Source organism: Staurois parvus, unplaced genomic scaffold (assembly GCF_062004578.1).
Source record: "Staurois parvus isolate SC_StPar_1 unplaced genomic scaffold, SC_StPar_1.0 ptg000601l, whole genome shotgun sequence".
Classification (NCBI taxonomy): Eukaryota; Metazoa; Chordata; class Amphibia; order Anura; family Ranidae; genus Staurois; species Staurois parvus.
Genome location: NW_028318397.1, coordinates 2,129,116 through 2,145,922, shown reverse-complemented (window position 1 = coordinate 2,145,922; position 16,807 = coordinate 2,129,116). Strand labels below are relative to the sequence as shown.

The 16,807-nt window shown below is 39.2% G+C and overlaps 1 protein-coding gene and 1 long non-coding RNA gene across 3 annotated transcripts in view; one reads left to right on the top strand and one right to left on the bottom strand.

Annotated features, from left to right (window-relative positions):
* The window catches only part of NAB1 (NGFI-A binding protein 1), a 72,026-nt gene extending 68,032 nt beyond the window's left edge, over window positions 1–3,994 (top strand). The window contains exon 7 of the mRNA XM_089692711.1: window positions 3,349–3,994. Within this exon, the coding sequence (XP_089548837.1) occupies window positions 3,349–3,434 (86 nt within the window). The 3' untranslated portion in view covers window positions 3,435–3,994. The remainder of the gene's footprint in view (window positions 1–3,348) is intronic.
* LOC149449848 (uncharacterized) overlaps window positions 1–16,807 on the bottom strand; it is a 52,543-nt gene that overhangs the window by 29,517 nt on the left and 6,219 nt on the right. The window lies entirely within an intron of this gene.

Here is a 16,807-nt window from a genome sequence, read left to right as displayed (position 1 = left end):
AACGGGCATATCAGACTGATCGTAAGACGTTATTGTCCCCGAAAAAGGAAGAGAAGGAGAAACAAGTTATACAACCAGTTAGGATGATAACCCAGTTTGGAGCACAATGGGGGGATGTTAAACAAATATTAGAAAAACATTGGAAGATCCTTACACAGTGCCCTAATCTTGGTAAAATTGTAGGTGAACGTCCTCTAATGGTAGCAAGAAGAACACCAAATTTGGGTGATCTTCTTATCCACTCTGACTATCAGCCATTAAAACAACCAACATGGCTGAAGTCACGTACAAAAGGGATGTATAGGTGTGGAAAATGTCAAATTTGTAAATTTGTGGATCATACAGACATTTTCACTGATTCTAATAATAGAGCTCACTTTTAAATTCAAAGTCCTATAAATTGTTCCACAGCCAGAGTACTTTACATGTTGACCTGTCCATGTAAAAAAATGTATATTGGTAAAACTAAAAGGCAGCTTAAGGTACGAATAGGTGAACACTTTAGAGATATTAGGTCCAATGACCCCGAAAGCAATTAACTCAGCATTATGCTAAATGCCATGGAGGTAAATTAGAGGGTACTAAAGTGAAAGGTATTTATGCACTAAATTTCCCTCAGAGGAGAGGTGACTTTGATAGAGAACTATTAAAACGTGAGAAATATTGGATTTACAAACTTGATACTCTATTCCCAAAAGGGTTGAATATTGAATGTGATCTCCAAGTATTTTTAGAAAAATAGTCAAGTGTGTAGAATTATAAATTAGCAGCGCCTCCTTGTGGGAGGTTTGGTAGCAAACATTTGATCCCTCTTAATGACATAAGAAAGTAGGAAATTTATCCTCCCTCTCCGTGTGCCCAGGTGTCTACTCTTTTAATTGAGTTATATGACCAGCTGTCTTGGTAAGTAATTAGCTCTTTTTCCCATTGAGAATGATTGCCAGCAATCGATTTGCATATATGGGCGGTACTGAGCCCAGCATAAATAGGAAGCTGAAAGACAGATGTCTCATTGGTCCTGACGAAGCCGAGTGAGATACGCCCATCGGCGAAACGCGTTGACGTCACACACACGTCAGATACGTCACTTCCGGTCACACACATTGACGCCATACACGCTGACCAGCAGGGAAGCGGCCATATTTGTGTGCCACGAGCTGTGCAAGGCTGCACAGGCACCAAGGGGAGAACGGAGCCCACCAGTCACATTTCCGATGTTAGCAGCTGTTCCCGGGACTATGCCTGGTAATCTAGATGGAGGAAACTTCCAGAAAGTATCACCTATGGCTCAGGTGGTGAGTGAACTGTCACACAGCTAGATGAAAAGGCTTTTATTCGCCACTCTACACATACATCTGCAAGAATATATTGATTGACTGTCCATTTGTCATCAATTTATTGCAGGATGGGGACAATATGATTCACTATCCAGGTGCAAGGCACCAATTATATATTACAAGAGACGGAGGACCTAGCAGGCTTCATACTATCATCTATATTAAGGTGGTTTATAGTCCACACGTTGCAGTGAAGAAACCCCATGAAGCAGGACCCTGCCATCTTTATCATCTTAATCTCACTAAGGATACCAACAGTGATTCCTTCATGAATAACTCTGCATCTTTACATATGGGCATGTCCACTGTGAATCTGTACATGTTCACCATTCACTCGTGCCTTACATAGGGGCTGCATTGCTATCATTCCATCATCCTGTTATTATAGGAGCATCCGTACCCCCTTTTATATTTCCAATTTTTCACCCACATTGCCTTGATTGGGTTATGGGTAATCTTATTAATATATGGTGCCTGTTATCAGCCATTATTGCATAGCGCTGTACAGTATTATACCTGACGGTACAATTTTTTGACACACCCCCTGCTGGTGGTGTAACCAATGTGTTGGTGCTGCAAATGCACTAGACAGGTTTCTGTCATTGCATGTGCAGCACATTTATATTAAGACCGGTCTTGATGTTGCTTTTATGTGATTTTAGGTCTTTGTGTATTATCTCATACTGAGGTGATGGTGAACCAGGGTATTTACCCTATTGTCTATAATTATTGTGTAATAAAGCATAATTTTTGGGAATTATTCTGAGTATCGCATTCTGTCCATGATGTAACCACTTTTCTGTGAATTTCTTTTTCATAACCCTGCTTTTTTGTATGCATGTTTTTTGGTTACTGGGCAGAAACCATATATTGGGTGATACAGCATATTTATGAACCTCTACCCTCTCTTATTCTTTGTGTAAGCCCAACAAACCTACAATGAACGCCTTTCACTTGCGACCTTTTTTTCTTTCAGCCTTTAACCCAAAGATGTTTACAGCATTATCCACGTGATTAGCTGATGATCCAGAATATTTTGAAGCTGTAGCTGAAGCTCTAAAACTTGTAGTACGTCAGAGAACACAGGGATCCATCCCCTCTTTTTTCCTCACTGCTTGCTACAAAACTGAGATATGCTTTGTATTTGTTCCATTGTCTACATAATAAAAAAAAAAAGCAGAGGCTGAGCTGGGCAGGGTTATGTCTTGGCAGGGGATTGTGCCAGCTTAACCCAAATAGTCATGGTAAACCAAAAATTCATACAGAAATATATCTTGGTATTTATATGGAAACGCTACATGATTGGCTGGTTTACTGAGCTTCAAAGAGGGCAAATTGTTGGTGGCCGCTTAGCTGGTGCCTCTGTGACTGAAGGTGCCAAATATTTGCGGTGTCTCAGGATACAATATAAAACGTTATGACGGCATATACAGTGTCTAGGAAAATGTCGTCTGATCAGCATAAGCACGGTCAATATTGTCAACTGACAGAGGCAAAAGGACATTGCGCAGGATTGTGACCCAGAATAAGAAAACAACTGCTGCAAAAGTGACTGCAGAGCTCAATCTCAGTCTTCACTGGAATTTCTTTATCAAACTGCAGAAGCCATGGTACCATGTGTTGCCAGTTGATGGTGCTGGTGCTGCAGCTGAAATCTAGAATTCATGTCCTGCTACTAGTAAAGCTGGGCAGCTGCAGTTGCTGGATGCCTTTGTTGCGTTACAGTGCAGTTAGAAACTCACTGGAATTATAATTTATAATGAATGGCCAGCAAACGTTACACAGTTGGGCAGTAATAAAATGAAACTAAATATTTTTGATTTGTGTAAAATGCTGCAATGCAAAACTGGTATACTAACTTTTGAAGTTCCTCTTCTAATCTCTTCACTAAAGAATGAGATGGTATGATTCAAATCTTTTCACCAGGTTGGATAGTAGGACACTGAATTATGTAAAGGGGAGAGGTGAAGCAGTTTGACAATAATTTATATTTATGTTTATGTATCACCAGATATGATGCTGAGGGATTATTCACAAGCAGCCTTAAGCAGCATGGAAAAAAGAATCATCAAACTTGAGCCAAATGATGGAATATAACTGCAAAGTCAGCTGACTGGAAGATTACTACGGAACTACAAAGACAAGCAAGCCTTAAACATTTTACCATTGTTGCCTCAGCAATATATTTGTGAATTTCAAGCCAAAGCTTACTGACTGATATAACTGGTAAAGAAAATGTATTGAAATGGGACTGAAAATGGAGAAAGGATTCACATTCCTGTCAAACTCACTATATGGCACAGCCTGCTAATTAATAAAGGGGGCTTGCAATATTTTAGAATGTAAAATGAACTTAATTTTATTTTTAGGTATAAAATAGTTTTAGTTAAACAGTGTTAGAACATGTATTTTATTTAATATATGTGAATACGATTCATTTTACTTGAAAGTGTAGTGTTGTATTTATTATATACTTCAACGTATTACTGGATAAACAGAGATAAAACCGGTACAACACTAATCTTGCAATAAAACGATGGAGAGTGAATGGATATATCCTGGCACTTGTGGCTATAAAAATGTAGTGGACACAGACTGTGGGATATACAATATGTATCACATGTAGAAAGTAACATAAAATGCAGTTACAGTATGAGGACACCTTGTAAGAATGTTATTATTTTTCATATATCAGATAGACTCGCTTTTCATATACAGGTGGTATCATTCAGAAACTGCTTACAGAAACCATTACTTGTGTCCGTACTAAATCCATGGTTCTGACCCTTCAAATGGATGACCCCCTGGGTTAGATGATTAGATCACATGAGCCCATGCTTAGCATTGTGGTATTTAGTAGCTGACAGGTTTTTCGTGCTGATCCTGTGCAGATACCCATGAGGAAAGGATGACTATTTTGGGTGCATGCATGATGTGATTAGAAGCCAATGTGGCCTTCAGTGATCAATATTGTCATTAGTCTTCTTTAACATTTAATTGTGCAGGCCTACTTATAATAGATTTACAGCCTATGTCCTCCCTTAATTAGCTTATTTTAAATGCAACTTACTCATTAACATGAATCAGTGCCTAGGGGTCATCTAAAGTCTGATGAATGCTGCATCTCATCAATAGACTCTATACTTAATAATGATGTAGACCGCTACAAGACTAATCTGAAACTGGTAAAGAGTATTCAAACCCTAGAACAAAAATGACATCTAGGGAGCGATTTACTAAAACTGGAGCACTCAGAATCTGGTGCAGCTGTGCATGGTAGCCAATCAGCTTCTAACTTCAGCTTGTTCAGTTAAGCTTTGACAAAAAAACCTGGAAGCTGATTGGTTTCTCTGCAGAGATGCACCAGTTTTTGCACTCTTCAGCTTTGGTAAATCAATCGTAGTTCGCTTTACTGATACTTATTGTTCTTTTTTTTAATTTTTTTGGTGTTGTATCCCTTTTTTTCACCGGTTATCTGGCCAGTAACACTCCCTGTCTTACCCTCGGTTCACACCTAAGTATTTTCCACAGCATTTTGCAGAAACGCACTACAGTCCATGTAACATGATTTCCTATGGGCCACGTTCACATCTCAGTGTTTTCACCCGGTACGTTTTTTTGGAAAGAGCCAGGGATTTTTTTAATGCAAAAAGTAGCATTTTTGGTTCTATAGACTTCAATGGAAATGCTGCAGAAAAGCATGTAGTGCATTTTTGATGTGTTTTTGATGCATTTTAAATCTGCCTAGCAACAAGAAAAAAATAAAAGTATCAAAAACACAAAGCAAAATGCAATGCAGAAACGGATCAAACACAAACTGCATAGGTGTTAACCTAGCCTTAGAGTGATTACACTTACTCCCCCACTGATGGACTGTAAATAACTAACAAATTAAGTCAGTTACAGTAACAGATTTTCTCCTTTTGGGATAAAGGTTTTTAGCTATATGACTAAAATGTGACCCCTGTAGGCACCCCCGCCAGTGTTAAATGGTTTGTTGAATGTCAGGACAGCCTGGTCTGGTAAAGGAAATGAAAAAAAAAATGTGCTGACAGGATCTACATGAAATACAGTTGTGTTATAGGAGTGAATGAGGGCTCATTCAAACAAGCAGGTAGATTCAGAGGGCAGTAACTCACTATCCTCCAGATGTTCAGGAGGCGATCCTGACGCCTTTTAAATGAGTACTTTATTTTTCATTCCTAAGAGGACTTTTGTTTGCCTCGTGGTTGTGGTGCAGTCCCAATAACTCCAGTGGGTGAATTTGACAGGCAGTGTGGCCTGTGAAACTCAGCAAATTAAATTTTCCACGGCCTCCAAGAAAAACATTTGGGGGCAGTGAAAATATAGATCAACTGTCTGTTTTTACCTCCCTTGTCACGCACGTGAAAGAGGCCTTCGAAAAACAAAGACAGCTATGTTAATGCTAGTGATGGCTTAGATTATTCTTTTTTTTTTTTTTTTGCCCATAGCAGCATTTTAAACATTTCAGAGATGGGAGGCAGTGTGCAAGACCAGGCATTTGACAATATTTCACGGATTAGACTTCAGCTTACCCTTTGCCACTTTAACTGAAAAGTTAAATATGGCAGAAATCATAACATTTTCATATGTAAACCTGCACAGTTATAATTTATGACGGTATAATTCACATTTTGGCTAGTTCTTTGAAGGTACATCCATTAGTTCCAAAACCAGAAACTGCCAGCACGTACATAAAAATATCTTTGTCGATACCTTGTGGAGTCCCACAATACAGTGGTACTACACCAATTATGAAAAAAGCTGATCTGCACCTTCCTATTTCACCATAAAGTGTTAGAACTTATATATTTGAGCACTTATCTTTCCAGGATCCCAGGATAAGATGTGTGACATGCATTTCATTTATGCAGCCTAGTTCAGATCTGATAGGTGTCATTTAATTCTGGTGGAGTGGAAAATTGTACTCCTTTTTTTCTAGCCGTGCAAAGAGCAGTTACCCAGCAATTTCATTTACTTTCTACTACCTTTCAAATTCAAAATTGAGTGCATCAAAGCAACCTACCACCAACAGTTTATATATTTACACATGGCAGGGATGCTGGTAGATTGTCTTTGAATGTTTTCCCATATTTCACAATGCAGATTTCTTTCGCACTTTTTTAAACATAAAAAAGTGATGGCAGAAAAAGTATGAGTGGTCCATCGAATCTGCCCATTTTATTTTATTGTTTTTTGGTTTTTTTGGTTAACTTTTTTTTGTCTGAGTATAGATCTGTGCTTGTCCCACGCATGTTTGAAGCTATTTACTGTTGCACTTTTTTTTTAAACATAGTTAACTTTTATCTACTTCTGGTGTATTTCTTTTTTAATCCGTCAATATGCTTTTAATGCCTAAAGTGGAAGTAAACTAACGCTAAACCTACTCTCAGCCATATTCTAAGCCTAATTTATCTAGCCCTATAAAGAAAAAAAAAAAAATCTCTATACTTACCTGTTCTGCAGCCACTCTGGTCCGGTCCTACACTGAGCTGTCAGCTGCAGCTTCAGTGTGTAGGGGAGGCAGCCGACAACAGAAGCCCCATAGTAACTCTGCGGGTGACATCACTTTCCAGGCATTTCTCAGCCATTGTCAGCTGTCTCCTGCACACAGAGGGCATTGCTGGAGACCGGAGTGGCTGCAGAACAGGTAAGTATAGAGATTTTTTTTTCTTTCTTTATAGGGCTAGATAAATTAGGCTTAGAATGTGGCTGAGAGTAGGTTTAGAGTTAGGTTTTGCCTTTACTTCCATTCTAATTTTGGTAATGTTCTCCTATTTATGAAAGTATCGTAACAATCACTCATATAAATCAATTCATTTTATTCAGGGAACAAATGATAATATTCTTACACTCAGATCTGACCCAAAGAGGATTATAAATGAAAGGCATTCAAGTATACACTTACTTAATTAGGGATGTATAATATAAGGTGTCGTGGAAGCAGTGGCATTGCAGGGTATTTTAGGTTGTCCTTTTTGGTACCTTTTATTCTTTGACCTGCAGTATCAACTGACAGCGAAGAGCCAGAGTAATAGTGAGAGATCAAAGAGGGGGAACACAGTAGACTGGAAGCAGAATGGAATAAGAAGAGATGACATAAGGATCATGAAACCACCTCACTTATTTTTTCATCTTGGTGTGCTACAAGCCACGCTACAGATTAATGTGGAACTTCAGATCTACATAAATTATTAAAGCAAAAAAAAAAAAAAAAGGTATCTCTCGTAATTAGATGTTAAATGTTCACATCACCACTGTTTATAGTCCATTCATTATTCTGCTGGACATTACTGTCAGTGTCACACTTCCAGCGCTGTGGGTATGAGAACTGTGTCTCTCGTATAGGGAAACAATCAGTCCATTCACAAAACACATTTGTATTCTGTTCACAGAAAACAAAACATTTTATTTGAATGGAAAAGATGAGAGGGACTGTAAATATCATGATCCCTTCACTGTTTAAAAGTGGCAGCTCTCAAAGCCGAAGCACCAGGATTTTGAGGCTCACAGTAGTACCCAGCAGTCTAATGAATGGAATATAGATTAAACAGGGCATTGTGAATATTTGTCACCCAATTCTATACTGTAACGTTTTATTTTGCCTGAAGAATTTAGTAAAGATCGATGTGGCTGGAGTTGCACTTTGTTCTGCAGTGGGTGTCCCAGGTTCTAGAATTCTAGCACTGCTTTTAAAAGGTAGGCACATTTAGTACTGCATCCAACAAGACATATAAACACCACTGAAAACGTTAAATGTCTTCCCTAGCTCTGTCACATACAATCTCCGGTGACTATTACATGCTTTGTGTTGTGGACCATGGAGATTCAGAAATTTCTTACAAAATTCTACTAGTAGAGATCCGCTGCTATGCTAATATGACATATTCATGGATCTAGTGTATTACTTTGAAATACAGTTGCTAAAAAAAAGCCATGGAAATTGATGCAACTCTTTACAGTTACTGTATATGACCTTTGAAATGAACTGCAGTTTTAAAAGGTTTTACATCAACTGCTCTCCATAAACACTTTTCTATAGTAATATACACTATATTGCCAAAAGTATTGGGACTCCAGCCTTTACATGCACATGAACTTTAATGGCATCCCAATCTTAGTCTGTGGGGTTCAATATTGAGTTGGCCCACCCTCTGCAGCTATAACAGCTTCATCTCTTCTGGGAAGGCTGTCCACAAGGTTTAGGAGTGTGTCTATGGGAATGTTTGTTATTCCAGAATTGCATTGTGAGGTTAGGCACTGATGTTGGATGAGAAGGCCTGGCTCGCAGTCTCCGCTCTAATTCATCCCAAAGGCATTCTATCAGGTTGAGGTCAGGCTGTGCAGGCCAGTCACGTTCCTCCACCCCAAACTCGCTCATCCATGTCTTTATAGACCTTGCTTTGTGCACTGAAATATTCCATGCAATTCAAATCTATGCATTTTCTATCAGTTATTATGCATATACAGTTGTGTTCAAAATAATAGCAGGATATTGAAAAAAGTGAATAAAGCTCAAAATCCTTCTAATAGCTTTTATTTCCATGCACACAAATGCATTGGGAACACTACACATTCCATTCCAAATCAAAATGTGAAGAAAAATATATCAAATTTGTGTTGTTCCTCTAAAAAAATTGAAGAAAAGTGAATATTAGACTGTTCAAAAAAATAGCAGTGTTTGTATTCTTCTTTACAAACTCAAACATTCACTATATAAACTGAAAAATGTTTGAAGATTTTGCTTTCCTTTGAATCACTTAATTAATATTTAGTTGTATAAGCACTGTTTCTGAGAACTGCTGCACATCTGTGTTGCATGGAGTCAACCAACTTCTGGCACCTGTGACCAGGTATTCCAGCCCAGGATGATTGGAGTACATTCCACAGTTCTTCTCTATTTCTTGGTTTTGCCTCAGAAACTGCATTTGTGATGTCACCCCACAAGTTTTCTATTGGATTAAGATCCGGGGATTGGGCTGGCCACTCCATAACGTCAATCTTGTTGGTCTGGAACCAAGATGTTGCACGTTTACTGGTGTGTTTGGGGTCGTTGTCTTGTTGGAACACCCATTTCAAGGGCATTTCCTCTTCAGCATAAGGCAGCATGACCTCTTCAAGTATTCTGATGTATTCAAACTGATCCATGATCCCTGGTATGCAATAAATAGGCCCAACACCGTAGTATGAGAAACATCCCTATATCATGATGCTTGCGCAACCATGCTTCACTGTCTTCACAGTGTACTGTGGCTTGAATTCAGTGTTTGGGGGTCATCTGACAAACTGTCTTTGACCACTAAACCCAAAAAGAACAATCTTACTTTCATCAGTCCACAAAATGTTTCTTTTTAGGCCAGTCAATATGCTCTTTGACAAATTGTAACCTCTTCAGCACATGTCTTTTTTTCAACAGTGGGACTTTGTGGGGGCTTCTTGCAGATAGCTTGGCTTCACATAGGCATCTTCTAATTGTAACAGTACTCACAGGTAACTTTAGACCTTCTTTGATCTTCCTGGAGCTGATTGTTGGCTGAGTCCTTGCCATTTTTGGCTATTCTTCTATCCGTACGAATGGTAGTTTTTTGCTTTCTTCCACGTCTTTCAGGTTTTGGTTGCCATTTTAAAGCATTTGCGATCATTTTAGCTGAGCAGCCTATCATTTTCTGCACTTCTTTATATGTTTTCCCCTCTCCAATCAACTTTTTAATCAAGGTACGCTGTTCTTCTGAACAATGTCTGGACCGACCCATTTTCCTCAGAATTTCAGAGAGAAATGCACTGTAACCAGCATGTACAACATTTTGCTTCCTTCCTTCCTTAAATAAGGGCAATAATTGCCACCTGTTTTTCAAAGAATGAATGACCTCACTAATAGAACTTCACACTGCTATTATTTTGAACATGCCCCTTTCAATTAGTGATTCAATTACACAGAATCAGCAGCATGCATGTCATGACTGTTGGGTCTGTTGGATTTCTATTACTCTACTACACCTGCTAGTAAATTATTTGCCATGTAGAAATATCATTTCTACCAAAAACAGTGATTGATCAGGTTAGTGATGTCTGACTGCTATTATTTTGAACACAACTGTATATTGTGACCAAGGCCCTACTGGATCTGAGAGAAACCACTCTGCAGTAGTTGAATTAAAAAAGTTTACATATAGTGAAGCTGGGAGCAGATCAGGATTGTTTTTAAAAAAAATAAAATAACAACAAATTATGCATGCATGTTGTTTAATATTGGATAAAAAAAATGGAGAGATCAGTATGTGTTAAAGTATAAGTGGAGATGGATTAAAACACCTGTCCATTTTTATTGCTGTCTGAGCCCCCATTAGGGGGGATTCATTTTCTATATTTGTTCTTTTTACCATTATCTTTGAAATGAAAGTAAAAGAAAATCCCAAATTTTGGGTTGACCCCAGAAAAGTAATAGAGGGGAGATCTGCCAGTGCGGACTCTGGTGACCTGGGGGTCCCCAAGGGATTCCTTTAAATTGCAGAGATTTCCTCTCACTTCCTGTTTGGTTATGGGACAGGAAGTGAAGGGAAATCTCCCCAATGGGACACAGATGGCGAAGAAAAAGTCTGACGGGTTATAACCCTCCCTTGCTCTATCCAAAATGAAAAAAAAATTGTCTATAGTTCTACTTTAAAGAACTTGGAGGAAATTAGAAGCTTGTAATCATATAAATATGTAAGCTGCCGTTGCTGATTTCCATCTGAAAATGCTAGCTACCTCTCTGTCATACTGAGCCTGTGGTTTCTGAGTCTCTGATGTAGAACATCATATCCAGAGTTGTGACTCAGAGTTGCTGTTGCATATTGGTTCTAGGTCAGTGACTCCGTGAATAGTTAAAGTGAAACTAGGCAAACTGCTAAATACACAACTGAAATACATTGTTTCATGTTGTATCTGCTAATTGATTTGTAAGGTAACTTTCACAGGGCTGTAAAATGTTACTTATACAAAAGTTCCTTCGTAAATGATACTTGCTTTTAGATCAGTTTTTAACGTGTAAAATTGTCCTGTTGTTTTTTTTTTTCCAATACCAGAATGCATATGCATTCAGACAAAGATTTTAGGATTTTGTGTTCCGGATCTGAATGCAGTGCATGTTTACACCCCTGTGTGAATGTCGCTATTGCAGCTGTGTTCAAAACGGTAAATAAAAATTATTTTTTTTTATACAGTCATATGAATGAGGCCTTATTCTGTACAGCCAACCTTGTGATTACCATACTGTACAGCCAGACAGGTGACACATGTACTTCCTGATTAAGCCTGTTAGCACTGATGCAACTCGTTATGTGATTTGTCTGTTCAAATCGCATCCAATGATCGGCAATGGACTTTGTCAGAATTGCAAAAATTTTAAAAATAGTTCCTACCCTACCTTTGCCAATTTCAGGTGCGACTTTCATAGACATCTGTGCATGAAGTCAAATCGCACCTGAAGTTGCACTGCCATCTGACTTTGAAATGTGCAACCTCAAGTGAAGTTGCATGATTTCAAAGTTGTAAACCGGGTGTAAAAATAATTTTTTTTCTTGGAATACAGCACTAAACACATTAGTTATGTATAAGACCTCATTCACATGGGCGTACACCTCTGTGAAAGGTGTTCTGTTCAGACCCATGCAGGCAGCCTATTCAAATTAATAAGAGGTGAAGTACATGTACATCGTGGAGCGTACATCTGATGCACAGATCAGAACACTGTCCTGACCTGCATGCAATGTTTCTTCTGCTATAAAATAAACCTACCTGCCTGCCTGCTGGCAATCTTCTGCAGAATGTACACTGAGCTGAGCATGCACAGCTCAGTTTACATTCTGGCACAGTACCTGTGTGCCAGAAGGACTGCCAGGATGATGTCATTCTGCATTGGCCAGTCAAGATACATGAAGACCAGCACCCAGAAGAAGCCAAAGATGTCGGTGCTGGTAGTAGACCTTGTGTGTCAGACTGTTGCAGACTTTGTTATAAAATTTAAAAGGGAAAAGAACAGTGAGCGCTTGTCCTAAACAGCAGCTAAGCACTCTAAGCAACCACTATATACTTAAACAGAATAACATAAAAAATAGTGCAGCGCTGAGGGTAGTAATCATAAAACAGAAATGAGTCCACTGCAAGTCCAGTTCATAAAAACGTGTCAAGTGACAAGTGGGGATTCAATGTTGGTGATCCGTGAGGAAGTGGCTGAAAAACGCACTCACCAGAAAGAAGATATATAAACGCAGTATATATCCAGTGGACTCATTTCTGTTTTATGATTACTACCCTCAGCGCTGCACTATTTTTTGTTATAAAATTACTTTTCTATTTCAATCTGCAGTTGCTGTCATTTTCTGTGCAATTCAGTGCAGTGTGGCATCCTGAAAGCTTTCTGTACACTGTTGCTATAGAGAACGCCCGAAAAAAAGGTTTGCCTGTGTGAGTGATTCACTAATTCTCCCAAATATCTGTACTAAGATACAAATTGTAGGCCTCCTCTGCAACAGAAATTCTCATTTTGGTGAGATACCTTCAAACAGTTACATACTTTTAAAGGGATGCAGAAAATGCAGCTTTTCTAATCAGAACACCAAGAGTGCATCAGCTGATTACAATGAACCAGCCACTCCCATTTAGAATCTGTATCAGGACATAAAAGCAGAGGAGAAAAAAATCCTGAAATTTATATTTATCAACAGCAGTGGAGTTAGTATTTTAAGTGGTTGTAATCCTTTACATATACCCAGTGATGTGGCAAGCCTCAGTTGATGCACAGAGGTTAAACAAATCCTACTACATAAGCATGTTTATCTGCAGCCCTCTTTCCTCTACATCAGGGGTATTTAATTAAAATTCACCAAGGTCTGGGTAGTACAATTTTCATCCAGCAGAGGTCCGAAACCCATATAGGCATCTGTGGTGGATTAATGTGTGTGCCAAACCGCATGTTGCTGCTGCGTGATTTTGAAAAAAAGGGTCGTGGACTTCTTTCTCTGACACTTTTTCGCTGACCTACCCACAATGTGAGCACCAAATGTACAGATCTGAACCTGTTCTTACATCAGTGTCCTCAATCCCCACTGCACATAACAGTCCCCTCCCCTTTCACAGCAAGATCCGCTCTTGTTGAGTGTCCTCCGCTCCCCCCTTACATCACTCCCTCCACCCCTTTCACAGTTGTGTTCTCCCACTTCCTTGACATCAAACCCCCCCACATTACAATTCTCAGCCTCCCACTTTAATGTCCTTTAGCCCTTACACATCATTGTCCTTAGCCCCCCACATTTTAATGCCCTCAGCCCCCCCCCACATCTCAACCTCTAGCCCCCCACATTTCAGTACTCCGCTCCTCCACTTTAATTAAAATGTACCCAACCCCCCCACTATTGTCCTCAGTGCCCCCGCATTACTGTTCTCAGCCCCCCCACTTAATGACCTCAGACCCCCAACATGCAGTCTTTGGTTTCTTTTCACATCAGCCCCCCCACTGTCCTACCTTACAAAGACAGTGATTGACAGACAGTTATTGATTGTTAGGACTGCCCTTCATCTTAGCAACCATTCACTTGCTTGTTAACCTAGGGTAGCTCCCGCCCTCCACCCAGAACTGTCCTGCCTTCCTTTGTCAGCTCTGTGAGGATGATCACGTGATGGCTAGGGGAAGAAAAGGCTCCTAAATGGCGAGACCACACCAGTCCGGATAGGACAGTCCACACTGGTCCGGATGGGGCAGTGACTCGGTCCGTTATTTAGTGATGTCTGCTCTACATCCTTCAAGTCCAGAATGCCTCATGCTGCCATTTAGTGATGCCTGCTCTACATCCTTCAAGTTGTTAAACTCTCCTGGCAGCAGCAAAATGGTAAATGCGGCAAAAAACACTTACAAACACAGTACTGCGTTTAGCCCTCGGACGTTTATTTGATTGGCCAGAGTATTTTCCATTGACATGGATAAACATCCAAGCACCACACATGGCTAGCATTTAGATACGTTTACATTAGTTTTTGCCACGCTTAGCGGTTTTTGGACAAAACATTCCTCTCCTGAACGCGATTATTCTGTGTTCAGAAGAGGAACGTTTAACTGCCCCTAAACTCTGCTGCTCCTAAACGCTCGTAAAAGCCTATGTGTACATGGACACATAGGCTTTGGCAAAAAAACGCCAAAAGCTCCTAAACTCACTTTTAGGATCAGCAGTGTACATGAGGCCTAACACTGCTTTTCTGAGCTGAGAGGAGAGCTGAATGTAATCTGAGACCTAAGTGGAGGGAAGGGACACACAGTTCCTTCCAGATAGTCTCATGAGAAAACATGCACAGCTGAGGCTGTCAATCACAGGCTGTGCACTGGAGATCCCCTCTATCACTTGGAGTTAGCACAGCCTGTCAGAAATGATTTGTGCAGATAGCAGGGGAGCCAGACTGCAGACAAAAATTACACTTGGTGCTTTGGATTGAGGCACGTACACATAATAGAAGGATATGCTTTGTTCATTTTTCATGTCAGTGGATAATTTGTGTCTTTCCATTTTATCATCCTGCTACGGTCTTTCATGATATGTAATTAATTTAAAGGAACACTAAGCTGGAAACTAGTTACAAAATTCACATTATTCAAAAATAGCACTGTTAACAATTAACATTGTTAACATGCTAGGTAAAAGGAAGCAGCCAAGGGGTAGCTGGATGTTTCTTCTGTGAGATTTGTGGACAAATGGAACGAAAACTGCATGTTTTGCCACCACTCTATTACCTTTATTTTGAATTCTTCTGTTCTTATTTATTTGATAAATCAGTTTTTTTTAAAAAGATTGATATATATTTATTTTTTTATTATTTATTTATTTTTATTTAAATATTTATTGATTTTTCAAAGAAATAAATTGTACAAACATACTTTTTTAAAAACATTAACACATTTTCAGTACATTTATCGTATCACCTTTTCATTCCCCCCCTACACCCCCCCACCCCCACCCTCCTACCTAAATACCACCCATCCCCACCCCCTCTGCTCTGCATTTTCCTATTCCTGTCTGGATATCCATATCCTCAAAAGAGTAGAGAAAAGTGTAACCGTATTATTTTATATTATTCCCCCATAAACTCTATATTTGGCTTTAACTTTTTAAATTCCTCCCATTTGTTCCATCCCATATGATAGCTCTCTATCTTCTCTTCGTTCATTTGGTAAAGTTCCTCCATCTTACATATTTGATCCACCCTGTCAACCCAATCCTCTATTTTCGGCACCTCCTGTCTCTGCCAGAACTTGGGTATCAAGCCCTTTGCTGCATTCAAATAATACAATACACCAGATTTTTTACATTTTTTGACTGAAAGCTTGGTACTATGGAAAAGGCAAGTCTCTGGGTCTAATATATTGTCAACCTCTGTAATCTTCTGAATCAAGTTCACTATTTTATCCCAGTACTCCTGTATTTTAGGACACTCCCACCATATGTGATACATAGGGGGTTATTTACTAAAGCTGGAGAGTCCAAAATCAGACTCCCTTCTGCATAGAATCCAATCAGCTTCCAGGTTTCATTGCCAAAGCTTCATTGAACAAGCTGAGGTTAGAAGCTGATTGGTTTCTATGCAGAAGGGAGTCTGATTTTGGACTCTCCAGCTTTAGTAAATAAACCCCATAGTGTCTCTACCTCCACATCCCCGCCAACACAAAGGTGAGTTATCTCCACTCAATCTATGTGCCACACTCGGTGTAATATACCATCTTGCCAAACATTTACAGTTCATTTCTACCTCCCGCATGTTTATATTTTCATGAATTAATCTATACATTTTCCCCTGTTTTTCCACATCTATTATTACACCTATATCCCTTCCCCATTTTTCTATATATGGTGGCCTTATATCTGTGTTTATTTCAGTGAGAATCTTATATATTTTAGAAGTTTCATGCTTCCCATCCCCCCGTGTGTCTAATAACCGCTCAAAGGGGTTCCAATCCTTTCTTGTTCTTAAGGGTTTTGGAAGCTTCCCTATAAAGTGTTTTAATTGAAAATAACACCACTCATCCATTCTCGTGAAAACTTCTCCCTTTTTTTTTTTCCAAATGTTTGAGTGAGCCCATTTCTTCCACCATCATTATATCCATTGATTGTGCATCTTCCTTTTTAATCCACTTTCCTGTGATACCTTCTTTACCTGGGGGAAAAAAATTTGTAGACCCTAAGGGTCTTAACAGTGAAATAAATTCCTATCCCATCTGTCTGTGCAATACATCCCAAACTCTTAAAACATCTGCTAATCCTCGGTATTGTGTGGGCAACCATACGATCTTACTTAAATTAATATTACTTAGTGTATTTTCAATTTTAACCCAACTTTTCCCTTTTGCATTATGTGTCCAGTCATAAATTCTCGCCATTATTACCGAGTTATAGTATCTTTTCAAATCTGGTACTCCCAGTCCGCCT